General features: G+C 43.3%; 1 protein-coding gene across 6 annotated transcripts in view; it reads right to left on the reverse strand.

The window, feature by feature from the left end:
* mcamb (melanoma cell adhesion molecule b) overlaps positions 1–12,259 on the reverse strand; it is a 40,055-nt gene extending 27,796 nt beyond the window's left edge. For 2 of the 6 annotated variants that reach the window (XR_003040019.2, XM_017433374.3), the window contains exon 1: positions 12,019–12,259. Coding sequence is in view for 5 of the 6 variants with exons in the window: in XM_017433374.3 (XP_017288863.1) it covers positions 12,019–12,082 (64 nt within the window). In the remaining variant the exon portion in view is untranslated. The remainder of the gene's footprint in view (positions 1–12,018) is intronic. The other 4 variants (XM_017433372.3, XM_017433375.3, XM_017433376.3 and 1 more) reach the window with 4 other exon arrangements.
* Positions 12,260–13,356: the final 1,097 nt, after the last annotated feature.

Consider the following 13,356-nt stretch of genomic DNA (forward strand, 5'->3'; position numbering starts at 1 on the left):
TGGTTGCTTGAGCCAAATCTGAGTTCTGCAGTAAGAATGCAAAGTGCTCATTTTCTGATGAATATATGCCAAGACCAAACTGGGGGAAAAGAAATTGCAAATGTTCATTAAAGCAGATGCCAGACGTTCTCCCATGCTCTCATCTTATTTCTGTTATTTCTATAAATCCTCCATGCACCGTTAGATTGAGTGCTTTCTTGTGTTTCACTGCGCTGAGCTGTCTGAGCAGCCAGTTCTCAGCTAAAATATCACCTAAAGCCGGCAGAGATTGGAGTTCATCAAGTCTCATCCTCTCTGATCCTTGAATCCAAAGATGTTCCAAAATAAATCGAGCCTCGTCCGCCAAGCACCTCCCCAAAAAAAACAATTCTTTGCTCCCGTCATCATGAGTTCATTACTGACAGCCTGTTTTCCTTCACAACAGCCCCGCAGCTGCTCCTCTGCAATTATTAGCTATGACGCTCCTGGTAAACAAGCAACACTGAGGTCTAATCTCTGTCACGTTAAGAGAGCAGAAAAGAGCAGCTGAAAGAGGAGATGCCCTTTGGCCCGACGGGGAGGAATTCTCACACAATGGAAACACTTAAAAGAGCAACTGAGAGAGCTCTGTGAGCGGCTGACCTCTGAGCTACTAAAGAGGAAAGGAGAAGCACATGAATCAGCTGCAGGATTAAAAAACAAGTCATCGGATTGATTTAACTTTCCTCTGCAGCCACTTCTTCCAATCAGATCCCACCAGTTCCATTTTCCAAGCACAAATACGGTTTTAAACTGACCGATTTCACCGACTTTCGGCTTCTTGTCAGATTGGAAACATGCGCTCCGTTGCTATGAAAGTCCTCTCTTGAACAAACCTGACGTGTTTGATCAAACGTGCAAACCCAGCTGCCGAACAGGAGAGACGTCTGCAAACCAAATGCAGGTCTGCTCTCTACATCAAAAAGCGTATTCTCAGGTGGGGGCTTTGGCAGCCTTCTGTCCATCATACAGCTTTAAACAGACAGTTCAGACCTTTTGTTAGTGGCGTTCTGTGGAAAGAGTATGAACAACTAATATCTTACCTATCGTAGATAGCTATAACTATTACTCGTTCATGACAAGATATTGTTCATAACCTTTGCACAGAACTCCACTTAAAAACATGTGAACTCTTGTCTGAACTTCTTACTGAAGAGTCACAAATTATCCTCCTATTCGCTCTTACAAGGACTTTTTTGTTCTAATTATTCCAATACACAGTACAAAAAGACAGACATTTTTATTTTCACACCATGCTGGCTGACTGGTAAACTTAGTGCAACTCTCCCCTTGCAGAAACTGTACCAACCTTAAAAAATGACTTGATTTTATTGGGTGCTAACCGATGTTCCACTTCCCCACACGTCACGGAAACCCCGAACGATGTTACGAACGATGTTACGCCATCTCATTTTAATCTCGGTCAAATAATCCCACAACAGATCATGTCTTCAACTGTTTGAGGGAAAACAGCAATATCTCGGCTCGTTCCCATCTATGAAAACAGAACATTATTTGGGAAGAGATGAGCCAGCGGCACTTATTCCAATAAATCTTGTTGGCTCATATAAACAGTTCCTTATTATGACAGCAGAGCTGTTGAAGCTGGTTGCGTCAAAGTTTAGAGGTTGTTTGGAAAATAAATTACTTAATTTTCTAACAAATTAAGGAAATTGTGAGTTTTGCAATGCCTCTGAAGTTAATAAATCTTGGCTCCAACACGGTTTTTTTAAACTCACATATGGTCGATTTATCAAACACCGTATATACCCTCTGACAGAGTAAGTAGTGTTGATTTCCACATTCTTGCGAACCTCCTCCAACGCCCATGACTGTTAATTATCTCTTAAAGCCACGGTGCCCTGCATGTAAAACCATTATTTTGACATCGGAGTCGCTGTGACTGACAAGGAGGAGCAGATGGCTCATCTGAAAGCCATTAAACCACCTTTGACCCAGAGCGGGAAAACTGAATTACTGGAGTGCTTCCATAAAACAAAAAAAAAAAAAAAGGAGACTCAAATGTTGGATTGATATATGCTTGTCTTCTCTGATTTAAAATTTAAAAACATGACTTAGAAAGTCCCAGTCTTGTGGTGACTTAACTCTTTTTAAATGGCTTTTAGTTTTCACAGATTTTTCGCTTGTTGGCTCCGTGCTGCATGTTGATGAGCGGATAAATGTGTTAAACTGTGAGTTGGCGTGCACGGCACAGCAAGGACAGGGTTCACTGTTGTGACACAACCTGCGTTAAAGCACGAGGCGGAGCGCCGTTAATGTGGCGAGGTGAAAAGTGAGTGTGCGAGTCAGCGTTAAGTTCGAGCGCAGACTTTCAGCACAATGCTTCAGAACCCCTGACCTGGATACACAAAGTAAGTTTGCTACAAACAAACTTATTTTTACACATTTAACTGAATGTACAGAAAGGCCTTTGAAGCAAAGGGTAAAATGCGCCCAGTCGTTCGTTTTCTCTACCGGCTTTTTCCGTGCAGGGTCGCAGAGAGCTGGTGTCCATCTCCAGCAGCCACCGTGCAAAAGGCGGGGGACACCCCGGACAGGACGCGGGTCCATCACTGGGACACGTAAACCCTACGTGTCCACACAAACCCTAACCCATAGAGACCAACATTCACGCTCTCACTCACACCTAGTGACAATTTGGAGTTACCAATCAACCTAAAGTGCATGTTTTAGTTCTCCACACGGAAAGGCCCCAGGCAGGAGGAGAACCTGTGACCTTCTTGCTGTGGGCAATAGCTCTAACCACTGGTCCACTGTGCCACATGTGGTATGTGTCAACGAGCTGAAATCATAGATAGCAGAGTTACATTTTTCTTAGGCAATTCCGAGTTTTAATTTTTGCAAAACTCAGAATTTGCCAAAATCTGGTTTTCAGATTCCTCTCTAAAAGTAATAAATTCTTTTTTTTTTTTTCATTTTCTTTTTATTTCTGGTTGACTTGAAAAACATTGACTGTGTTCATAGTAAAATATTTATATATAATATAATACTGAGCAAAGATTTGGTGTGGTAGCAGCAGGTAGTCATCCTCAAAACGTCCTCTGAGCACCAACACATCTCACGAGATCTCCCAACATGACATGAGATCATGAATAACATCACTTACAGGGTTTGACTAAAATGGGTTTTATCCTGCCTCTCCTCATCATAGGATGATCTTAGGCAATGAAAGGTGGTGGGTGATATGCATTCCTTCAGAGAGTTGTGGGTCTTTTATTTTTTTCTTGTTTGTTTTCTTTTGATTTTCTTTTAAAACACACCTTAAAACTTAAAAATGTCCCTTCAGATTCTAATTTGCCCAGTAGCTGTGGTGCATTCACAGACCGGAAAATAATCTGATTTTTAGGCATCAGAGCCACTAGTGTGAGTGGGTCAAGTTTAAAAGTCTAATTTTCCTTCTAAAATAAAGATCCAAAAATACTCAATTTTATCTCTGGAGCTGCTTTTTCAGCAGCCTCTGCTTTGAATTTATATTTGATGAGTTCACAAAATACAAAAATCCCTGTTTCTTCTCATTTTTCCTATGTTTCTGTCTTGGACAAACTCAGATCTGTGCACTTTCAAATGACATCAGGAGTGACATCACAAACATTTATGGCAAAGCGTGAGCCAAAAAGCTGCTTTCCCTTTTGTTTGCCCTGCTGAAGGAGCATGTCTGATTCCAAAACCAAACAATCAGATCCTACCCAAATAATAATCAGTTGATAGCCTGCTCCTCCCTACGCTTTCCGTTTTGGACCACCTCAGCAATGTTCTTGTTGAGTTTGTTTCAAAGTTGATACAACTAATTATAGCTAGTTTGGTTTGTTGTTTCAGCTGAGACCTGAGAGTCCCACAGAGAGCTTCATTTGTTCCACAGAAGTCAAGCATGTATTCAGAAACAATTAGTAAGACAATCTGATGATGGGCAGATACGGCAAAACAGTAAGTCCAACTTCATTAAATCAGTTTTCGATTTAAATATGGCATCAAGGTGTAAGGAGAAAGGCTAATAATGCCTAAACTGTGTTCTGGAAACAGGCTGAATTCTCCACAGAGTTCAGCGTGAAGAAAATGGTTCAAAGTTTGGGGGGGAAAAAAAAAGAAAGAAACTTGAGGATCACAGATGTAACGCAGCCTTTGTCCTGCGGTTTCTAAGTGCTGCCACTCTGGCCTCTTCACCAGTAAAAAAGGTCAAAGGTCGCTGAAGGAAAGTTAGGAGAGAATCCACTTTGGCAAATTCTTTGGTTGTTCAAGTCATAGTTGAACAAAGAGGCTTAATGGTGTGCTTATTCCGTCTGGCCCAGTTTCTGCTTCTCCATGACCAGCATTACAACAGTAAAGTAGTGCGTTTAGCACTTCGTTAGTTCATTTCACTTCCTCAGCTTACTCACAGATTAATGGAGATGTGGGTTCAGCGTCTTAATGACACTTCAACATGTGAGGTCGGAAACCACCAATCGTCTAACTGACCGATTGCTCCTCACCCTGAGCCACAGCTGCCACATTATAGAGCTTTACAAGATCTACACACACACACACAGCTGCACTTACCATAGACACACAACCTAGACACCTTTGTATGCAAATTACTGTTAATTTGATGGGCTTTATGTTAGCTAAACTGGAAAAGTGTCCATCTTAAAAGACCAAATTTAAGTAAAACAAAACCATGTAAAAGAATAAACAGGACAACCTGTGGGTTCTTTGCTGGAGCAAAATGTAATGAATAGCCTCTTCATGCTAAACAGTAAAAGTGGGGTTCTGTAGGGGACGTTATGAGCAGTATCTTACCTGCTCTCAGAAAAGCCTCAGTTTGAAGCTGAGTGGATTTGGATTAGCTAAAAGGCTAATCCAATCAGAGCTCACGTGGGTTCTTGTTGTTTTCAAAACAACTCTGCTCTCGAAAGTTGCGCAGCAGCTCATACGGACTCCATTTTATAAGCTTTTACAACGTTGTCTTACTGTGTAGGTCAGTTACGGGTAATGAGCTATGTGAAAAACACACTCTGCTGAGTGGAGTGTGTAAAGTGGAGTCAGCCACAGTAATCTGGTGGCAGGGTAAGGTGGTGCATGGATCAATAACAGCACATTTGCTGGAACCATTTTTGTTGTTTTTTACTTCTTACACCACAATACTTTTGCAACAGACAGTTCGTTTTTGACTTAATATTGTCTTTTTTTCATTTCACCTGGATCATTACTAGTCGTGGACCACAGTCGACATGGTCTTCTGTCTTAATACTGGATAATGTGAAAATGACAACTGAGCAAAAGTTTACAAACTGTTTGCATGAACAGCAGTGTAGCTTTAGAGAATGGAGTCGTTTCAGGAAACCACTTTGGCCATGGCACCGCTCAGTTTGGTCCAAATTATTATTATTTTTTCTCCAAATTGAGGTCATTCAGAGAGCTATCCACAATAGGATAGATAATGACTGCTCATGGCCTCTCTAAAGTACCCCACTTCTAAAGGTTTATACACAGTGGCTGAAAATGCAAATAAGAAAAGAGTTTGTTATGTATCTGGATGACTTTAAACAAAGAAAGATCCTCCTCCATTTTAAAGACGTATTAACCAGTAAAACTTTACAGCAACCAACTGTGTTTTATTCAGAGGCATTTGTTGCAGTAGGGTTTATTAGGCGTTCAGCTGAGGCTAAGTTTTGTTTAACAAAAGAGACAGTGAGTCCTGAGTCCTGATAATAATCATGATGAGCAATAATCAAATGCCTTCGAGGTGCAGGATTTATAGTTTGTCAGGCGCACAGAAACTGTAACCCAGCTTGAACAAAAGCAACCCCCGATGTTAAACAGAAGCAGAGCTGAGCGAGCACGTGTTCGCCGTGTGTCTCTCGGTCTTCGAGTCTGGCGGAGCGTTGCCACGACGGCACCAGGTGTCAGCAGCTATCCTGGCTTCAAAAGGCCATTAGAGCGGCGCTGAGCGGCTCCAGCCGGAGGAGAGCTGGCTCCTCACGTGCTCCGCCGAGCTGAGGTGAGCTCTAATCTGACTGACAGAAATGGATTTGCCCTTCAGCGGAATATTGAGCAATAGATCAGAGCCCACTGAAACCGTCTCAAGACGAAATTCCTCGCTGCACGTGTGCAGACGAGGCAGATAAACTGAACAGTCTTCCTGCTGGGCTTCACTGAGGGTGGGTTTCTTATAATAAGCAATAATAAAAATGAAAGCAGCAATCCTAGCATGTTTTAAAACCAAGATCTTGCGCGATCTGCTAGCACTCGGAGTATGTAATGGGAATGAATCTCCGCTACTACCACCCCAAATTTCAGCAATAATAGCTACATTGTGTATGCAAAGGTTTAGCTGTGGTGGCCATCTTTACTTGGGCTGACTCAAAAAGTCTATTAGTTGTGGATGTTTGTTCACTGATTACTTTCTGAGAGTTTCACTAAGATCTGCTGAGGGGCTCAGGAGATATTTTGCTAACAGACAAACAGGTTTGACTCCGACAGGCAATGCCGAAGTTTCCAACAAAGATCTCACCTCTTAGCACCGAAGGAGTATGCGATGTGGATGGCTCTCAGCTAGTGCCACACCAAATTTTAGCTCAATGTCTGTAAAACTGACTGAGCTATAGCCAGTTTTGTGTTTGCTAAGGTGGGTTAGCTGTGGCGGCCATCTTAAAACAAGTGGACTTCAAAAGTAAATCAGCTGTAGATGTTTATTCCGTAATTATTTCCTGATAGTTTCAGTAAAATCCATCTACCGGTTTATGATTTATTATGCTTACAGAGAAGCAAACAAACACACTCAGGCAATTCCATTACAGTCATTTTCTTAATAGCAGATAAAGAGTCGATACAAGACAATCTGCATTTCTGCTCGAGACCAAAACTACACTAAAAAAAAAGCTTGTATTTCATCAAACGATAAGCAAAAGGCTGAGCTGTAAACTTCCTTCCCTCCATTCACGCCGTAAGCTCGAGTTAAACTCCTCGCCGGGGGCAACAAAAAGTGTTAATAGTGAGATCCCTTTCTGCAGAGTGATGGGATTCTAAGCTGGAGCTACAATCCACAAACAATCGTTTTGCTGCTACTTAGCGGACGCACACAAAATGGCCTCGATGACAACAGCACAAAGAGCCCCNACCCCTCCACCCCCCGGCGGGAACAAGCAGCCTCTCCACCCCTGCTTGCTGCTGCCATATTGACCCAGGTAATGGGGATAATGGATGTTATTGCATCAGCAGTGGGATCAAACAGTAAAAAGGCAACCCTTCGGCTCAAACGTTTCATGCTCCCAAGTGCACGGCCCATTATGGGGTTCTCCGCGCACACAAACACTCGCTTCCACCAAAACACTTAAGGACGAAGCGTTTCGGATTCCGACTCCGAGGACGGCGTGTTCCTGACATTACAAAGGTTACAGGACTACAGCAGTGACCTCGCCGTGATGTCTCAGAGCCAAGCTGAGACGCAACAGCTGACCCCACACGAGCGAACCAGGGATTTCTGCAGATTTCCCCCCCCTGACAAACACTCAATGCAGATAAAACACACACACACACAATAGCAGGAAACGATAACGTGGTATAAAACCCATGAACAGTTCATGTGACGAGCTGAAATCAGGTGGATCGGGAGCAGAATCAGCAAGTAGTTCAAGCCAACCAAACCTGACCTTTATCACATTTTTGTTTCTGGATGGTTGGTTCTCTCTGGTTTTGTGTTTTCAGATTTATCAGCGTGTTTCTGTGCAGTTTGTCTGCTGGCGTTTTCTGTCCTGTCCTCCTTCTGTTACTTGTTTCCAGCCGGGGCTTTTTAGATTTTCACACACACACACACCCCTGCTGCTCATCTGGTATCATCCCAGCTGCATCCACTCCACAATCATCTATCCTCACACACACACACACACACATATACATATATATATACTGTGCTTAGTTGTCAAATGTGTGGCTGCTCAGTCTTTAGCTCCCACACCTGTTTGGTTTCTGTTTTCATTTCTTCCATGCTTTTTGGATCATCCCTGCCTGCACTCCCAGGTCCACCAACACCCCACACAGTCGGCACACTGTTTACAAAGAGTACTTAAAAATGAATCACATCTTCTTTCATATATTATAGATGTTCGATTTTTAAACCCAATTCAAGTTAAATAATTTATAACAGGTTCACATTAAAAGCATGTTTGTTTAATTGGTTTTTAACAGCAGGCTCATTAAAGTTATATTTAAAGTATTGAGTTTCTTTATATTTTGCTTCAAATGAGCTGAACTTCTTTGGGATCTTTTAAAGTGGTTTATGATAAACACTTTTAATTTCTTTTTTGACTGTGGCTGATTTTTCCCTCATATTCAGATCAGTACCTGCGATTTCAGAGAAATGCTTTGACTCTGACCGATGAATTGTTGAGGCATAAAAATGGCTCCTGAATGCATGAATGAAGCAGTGTGCGTCGACACACAGAACTGAATCAGACCACTGATTTTAGAGGCAATTTCTTTGGCTGAATCTGTAAAAATATCAACGATAACAGAGTTTGATGCATAAAATAGTATTTTTTACACCAATGAGGCGATTCAAAAAACTATTAGCTGAAAACTGGACATACAGTGGTGCATCTCTCAGCTCCTGTTTCAGGTCTTTGCTGGATTGTTTTTGTCTTTTGACTTATTTCTTAGAGTCGTGACTTTCAAATAATATTCATCTGCTAGATATTTATTAGCCCCAAAGCGTCACCTTTATTCCTCCACTTTCCTCAGCTTTTCAAGCACGCACTGAACATAAAGACTGGACAGAAAATGAGGGAAAAGCAGCCACAGTTTAAAAAAAAAAAAAATACACTGAAAGCTTCCAGAAAGCCAGAGCTATTGATCAAGAAGCTTTAAAAGATTATTTTAAAAAGAGCCCAACCCTTTGGAAGGAAAGTCTGACAAAAATAGGGGTGGTTTAAAACTTCTGCACAGTCCTGTACATTTACATTACAGTCAAGTTCATCATAAACATTTATCCAAGACGACTTACAAATAAGAAGCAACGATCTAACTGATACAGAAGGAGACTCGGCAGCACAGTGGGTAGAAACGGCAGCTCGGGTGAAACGGTTAAAAAGGTGCAAAGTAAACACGGGTCGAACATCACGTCAGATGAGACTGTGTCCTCTGAAGAGATTCACGGTTTCTAAAAAGGAAACTCTCAATCACTGCGGACCTTTGTGCCACATTTACAAAATAAGCACTGCTTTTCCGTTGTTTTCCGATGGGCCTCCAGCTTTGTCCATCATTTCCTTTCCAGGAGTCCCAGGGGATCTGGATTATGTTTCACTAATCTTAACAACCACGAATTCGGCAAAACAACTTTAGGCGGCTGCGAGCCGATAATACAGCGTCACGACTCGAGTTTAAAAAAAGAAAAAACAGTGGAAGGCGGCTCCTTTTCTCTTTGCTGGTGTAGGAACACGTAAACATGACCAGCTCCAGAGTTTAACGCAAATCTTTCCCCACACAAAGACCAGAAACACACAAAAAAAGGCCTACAGGATACGTAATATTCACACCAAAACTTAATGTTTATTTGTTAGAAGGGTAAACCAACAGAACTTTTGAATTAAAAGCCTAGCCTTCCTTGTAGGAATGCACATCACCCACTGACGTTTTAGATGAATTATTATGAAAAATGGTAGAGTTGTAGCCGTTTTTGTCAAACCTTGATAAAATGGCTTTATGTGCGATCTAATAAGATGTTGAGATATCTCCCATGATCTGTTAGTGCTTGGAGTACGTGCTGTGAGTGACTCTCAGCTACTGCCACACCACATTTCAGATCATTATCTGTAAAAAGTCACTGAGCTACCGTCATTTCTATGTGAGCTGAGGTCAACTGCTTGTGGTGGGTTGACTCCAAAAAGGTCAATCAGGTGTACATCCAGTGACTGTTTTCTGAAAGTTTCAATAAAACCCGGTCAGTGGTAGGCCACACGCAGACACACACACGAGCCATGTCTTCGTCACACTTTCACTTTCAGCGGCGAGCGATGATTAAAAAAAAGGGGAAGAAATTCAGCAGTAAACCACAAGTTGCAGGCCTCTTTGGAGTGGCTGCAGCAGAGGCAACATTCAGAAACCGACTATCGGCACGATCTCCGCTCCGAACCACAGAGACAAACACAGCGGGACTGTGGCACTGTGCCGGAAGAGACGTCTGAACTTAAAGCTCCCCCATTTCAGACTCCGCTGATCCTCCGCCGCATTACTGAGCCTCCATTTATTAGGCTGCGGTCGACACACAACAAGGGCGTTTATTGTCCGACACCGACTCCCCTCTTCTGGAGGAGGAGCGGGAGCCGTTTGGAGCTCGTGAGAGTCCGGCTGCCCACGGATGATAAGGTTGCACGTTTCAGACACGGCTGCCCATCAAGTGGCATCTTAAAAGGCGGAAGGCAATAATGACTGTGTCTGCTTGTTTGTCTGCAGTGTTAGCAAAATATTGCATGAACCAGTGGGCGGATTTTACTGAAACTCTTAGAAAGTAATCACTGGCTGTACAATTACAACCAGTTTCCTTCTGAGGCAAACCCAATTAAAAGGTGGCCAGCACATCATAGTGTCCTTGGATAACAAGAATGGCTCCGACTCGGCCAGTTTTGCAGATACTGAGCTAAAATTTGGTGTGGTAGTTCTTGAGAGTCGCCCCCAACACATACCCTGAGCGCTAACCGATCAAGCAAGATCTGCTTCAAAAGTTTACCCTAACTGTTACAGTAAAACGCTGTCCTGACAGCCGCAAATCAAAGACCAAAATAATAAAAATGTTGAGAAATGTGGCCATAGTTTCCTGTTATTTACAGTCAATGGAATGAGGCCACATTATTGATTGCGGTAAAAGAATCAAAACACAATGGATGGAAGTGTAGAGGTGTACTTTTCTATCTGAGGTGAATGACCTCAGGACGCCACAGAGGGTCAACTACAGGAAGCGGACCCGATTAGGGCGGCAAGAATCCGAGGGGCTGGCAGACAATAGTCTGAAGTGAGAAATGAGTGAGAGGGTGGGGGAGGTGTTCAAGTGGGCCGTGGCAAACCGGGGTAAGGAAAGGTGAAGGCATGGAGAAAGTCAGGAGGTCAGAAGAGGAGGAAAGCCCGGCTCGGAAAGAGGAAGGGCGAAGAGGGAGAGCACAGACACACCGAGACATATTGTCAGCCTTAAACAAAAAAAAAAAACAACTCACAAACCATACATTTAAAAAAAAAAAAAAAAATCACACCTAAAACTCTCTTTCAATCACAGTCTCACCCAGGCAGTTTAAAAATTTAAAAAAAGGGATTAAACGCTGGGAACTAAATGTCTCCACACACACACACACATCTGGCTCAGAAATGTGTTTCTTGAGGGGAGCAGCATAGCTGAGCTGTCTCTGTGCTGTCCGGGCAGCACGGGGCCACTTGATCAGGGCTGGGACAGTGACAGAAAGCAGGCGGGAGGGGGCTGCCTCCTTATCCCTGCACCTCTCTGTGGGTGGCTAAAAATACCTGCAGCGAGCTGTTCCACACAGCAGAACTGCAGACAGATCAGAGTCAACATGTCTCCTAACAACAACAACAACAAGAAAAAAAAAGTATCCAGCTCTTCTTTTGTGTTCTGGCACTGTAGGGTCTCATGGTGCATGAGCTGCAGATTGCAACAAAGCCTGCAAACGGATTAAAATCAGGTGACAGAAACAAGCATTATAAGTGCTGATTGAAGTAGAACTAAGTTTATATCTGTAACAAATGAGGCAGGTGATGTCACATCAAAAAGGTTGAAAAAAGGCCAGTGAAATCCTAATAAAAGACTAAAAGGGCAGAGTCACATTTTGAGCAACTTTAAGTTAGTTTAGGAGCTGCAGCTTCTTTAAATGAGGCTAAATGAATGATCCACTTCCACTGATTAGTCCTAACCTGATTACAGGTCATGCTCCATCACATAGTTCTGCCTTTGCCCCGCATCTTATCTAAAACTGTCCCGAACCCCCCGACCCGGCTGGGACTCACCTCCCCAGGTGTGCAGGAGGACCAGGAGTCCGGCCAGCAGAGAGGCGGTGTGTCGCGCAGCCATGGTGGTGGTGGTGGTGGTGGTGGTTCGGCGCAGAAGATGTCCGAGCTCGGGGTGTGTTCAGACGGAGTCTGGTCCTCTTCTGATTGAGCACACGCACTCACACGCGCGCTCGGGGCGAGGAGGCAAGATGATGCAGAGGGGGAGGAGGCGGACGGTGCTCCTCCGCTGCAAAAAGTAAAGCCCTCCTGCAGCGCCCAGCTCGTAGTGCACGGGTCATCTTCTGTCCGCGTCTTCAGACGTCCTCATAAACCTCCCCCAACAGTTCATCAAGTTCTCATTTCTTTACAGACATTAAACTGATCCAGTCGCCCGGGTGAAGTTGTAGTAAAGTGGGTATTTTTTGCAGCGGACACAAAGAGGAGGAACTTTGCTTCGGGAGGAGGAGGTCTGGAGACAAACTCACCCTGCCACAAAGTTGAAGCCAATTTGTTTTAACCACATTTGTGTTGATGCTGAGGCATTTCTGCAGTGAGAGTGTTTCAGATGTTTTATCTGGAGGAAACTGCCAAGCTGCTGCTGACAGACAACGGATGGGTGGGACAAGTGTTCAGCAGGCTGCATGCAGGTCACATCAGTGCTCCACACAATACAAATTAACAACAATAATAAGGTGTGATAAAAAAAATAAAGGTGAAAGTAAAGGGCCATTTTTGATTAAACGTGAAAATAAAGTTTAAAAAAAATTTAAAAACCAAATTAAATAAGACCAAAGGAAAAGGGCCACCATCCTGCATATTTTACTTGTTTCTCTGCTCCAACACACCTGATTTGAATCAATGGGTGATTAACAGGCTTCTGCAGAACAGGAAGAGGTAATTTAACCACTGAATCAGGTGTGTTGGAGCAGGGAAACAAGGAAAGCATGCAGGATAGTGACTCTCCAGGACCAGGGTTGCCTACCACTGCACTATAGGAACCACAAGTAAACCTGCATTCTGAGACCAATACGCTACTGCAGTGGTGTCCAATCCTGGTCCTGGAGGGCCACTATCCTGCAGGTTTTAGATGTTCCCCTGCTTCAACACACCTGATCTGAATGACTGAGTGATCAGCAGGCTTCTGTAGAACCTGAAGACCCTCTGAAGAGCAGAGAAAAAAACTAAAACATGCAGGATAGTGATCCTCCAGGACCAGGATGGGACACCACTGCTCTACTGGGATGTCATGAGACAAGGAAACCTTTAAAATATGATGAAGCCCAGTCAGTTAGAGTTTAGTTTGTGAGGGAAAAAAAAATTGTATTTGAATTCTGAGTTTTGCAAGGAGCCAGTGAA

Source organism: Kryptolebias marmoratus, linkage group LG2, assembly GCF_001649575.2.
Source record: "Kryptolebias marmoratus isolate JLee-2015 linkage group LG2, ASM164957v2, whole genome shotgun sequence".
Lineage (NCBI taxonomy): Eukaryota > Metazoa > Chordata > Actinopteri > Cyprinodontiformes > Rivulidae > Kryptolebias > Kryptolebias marmoratus.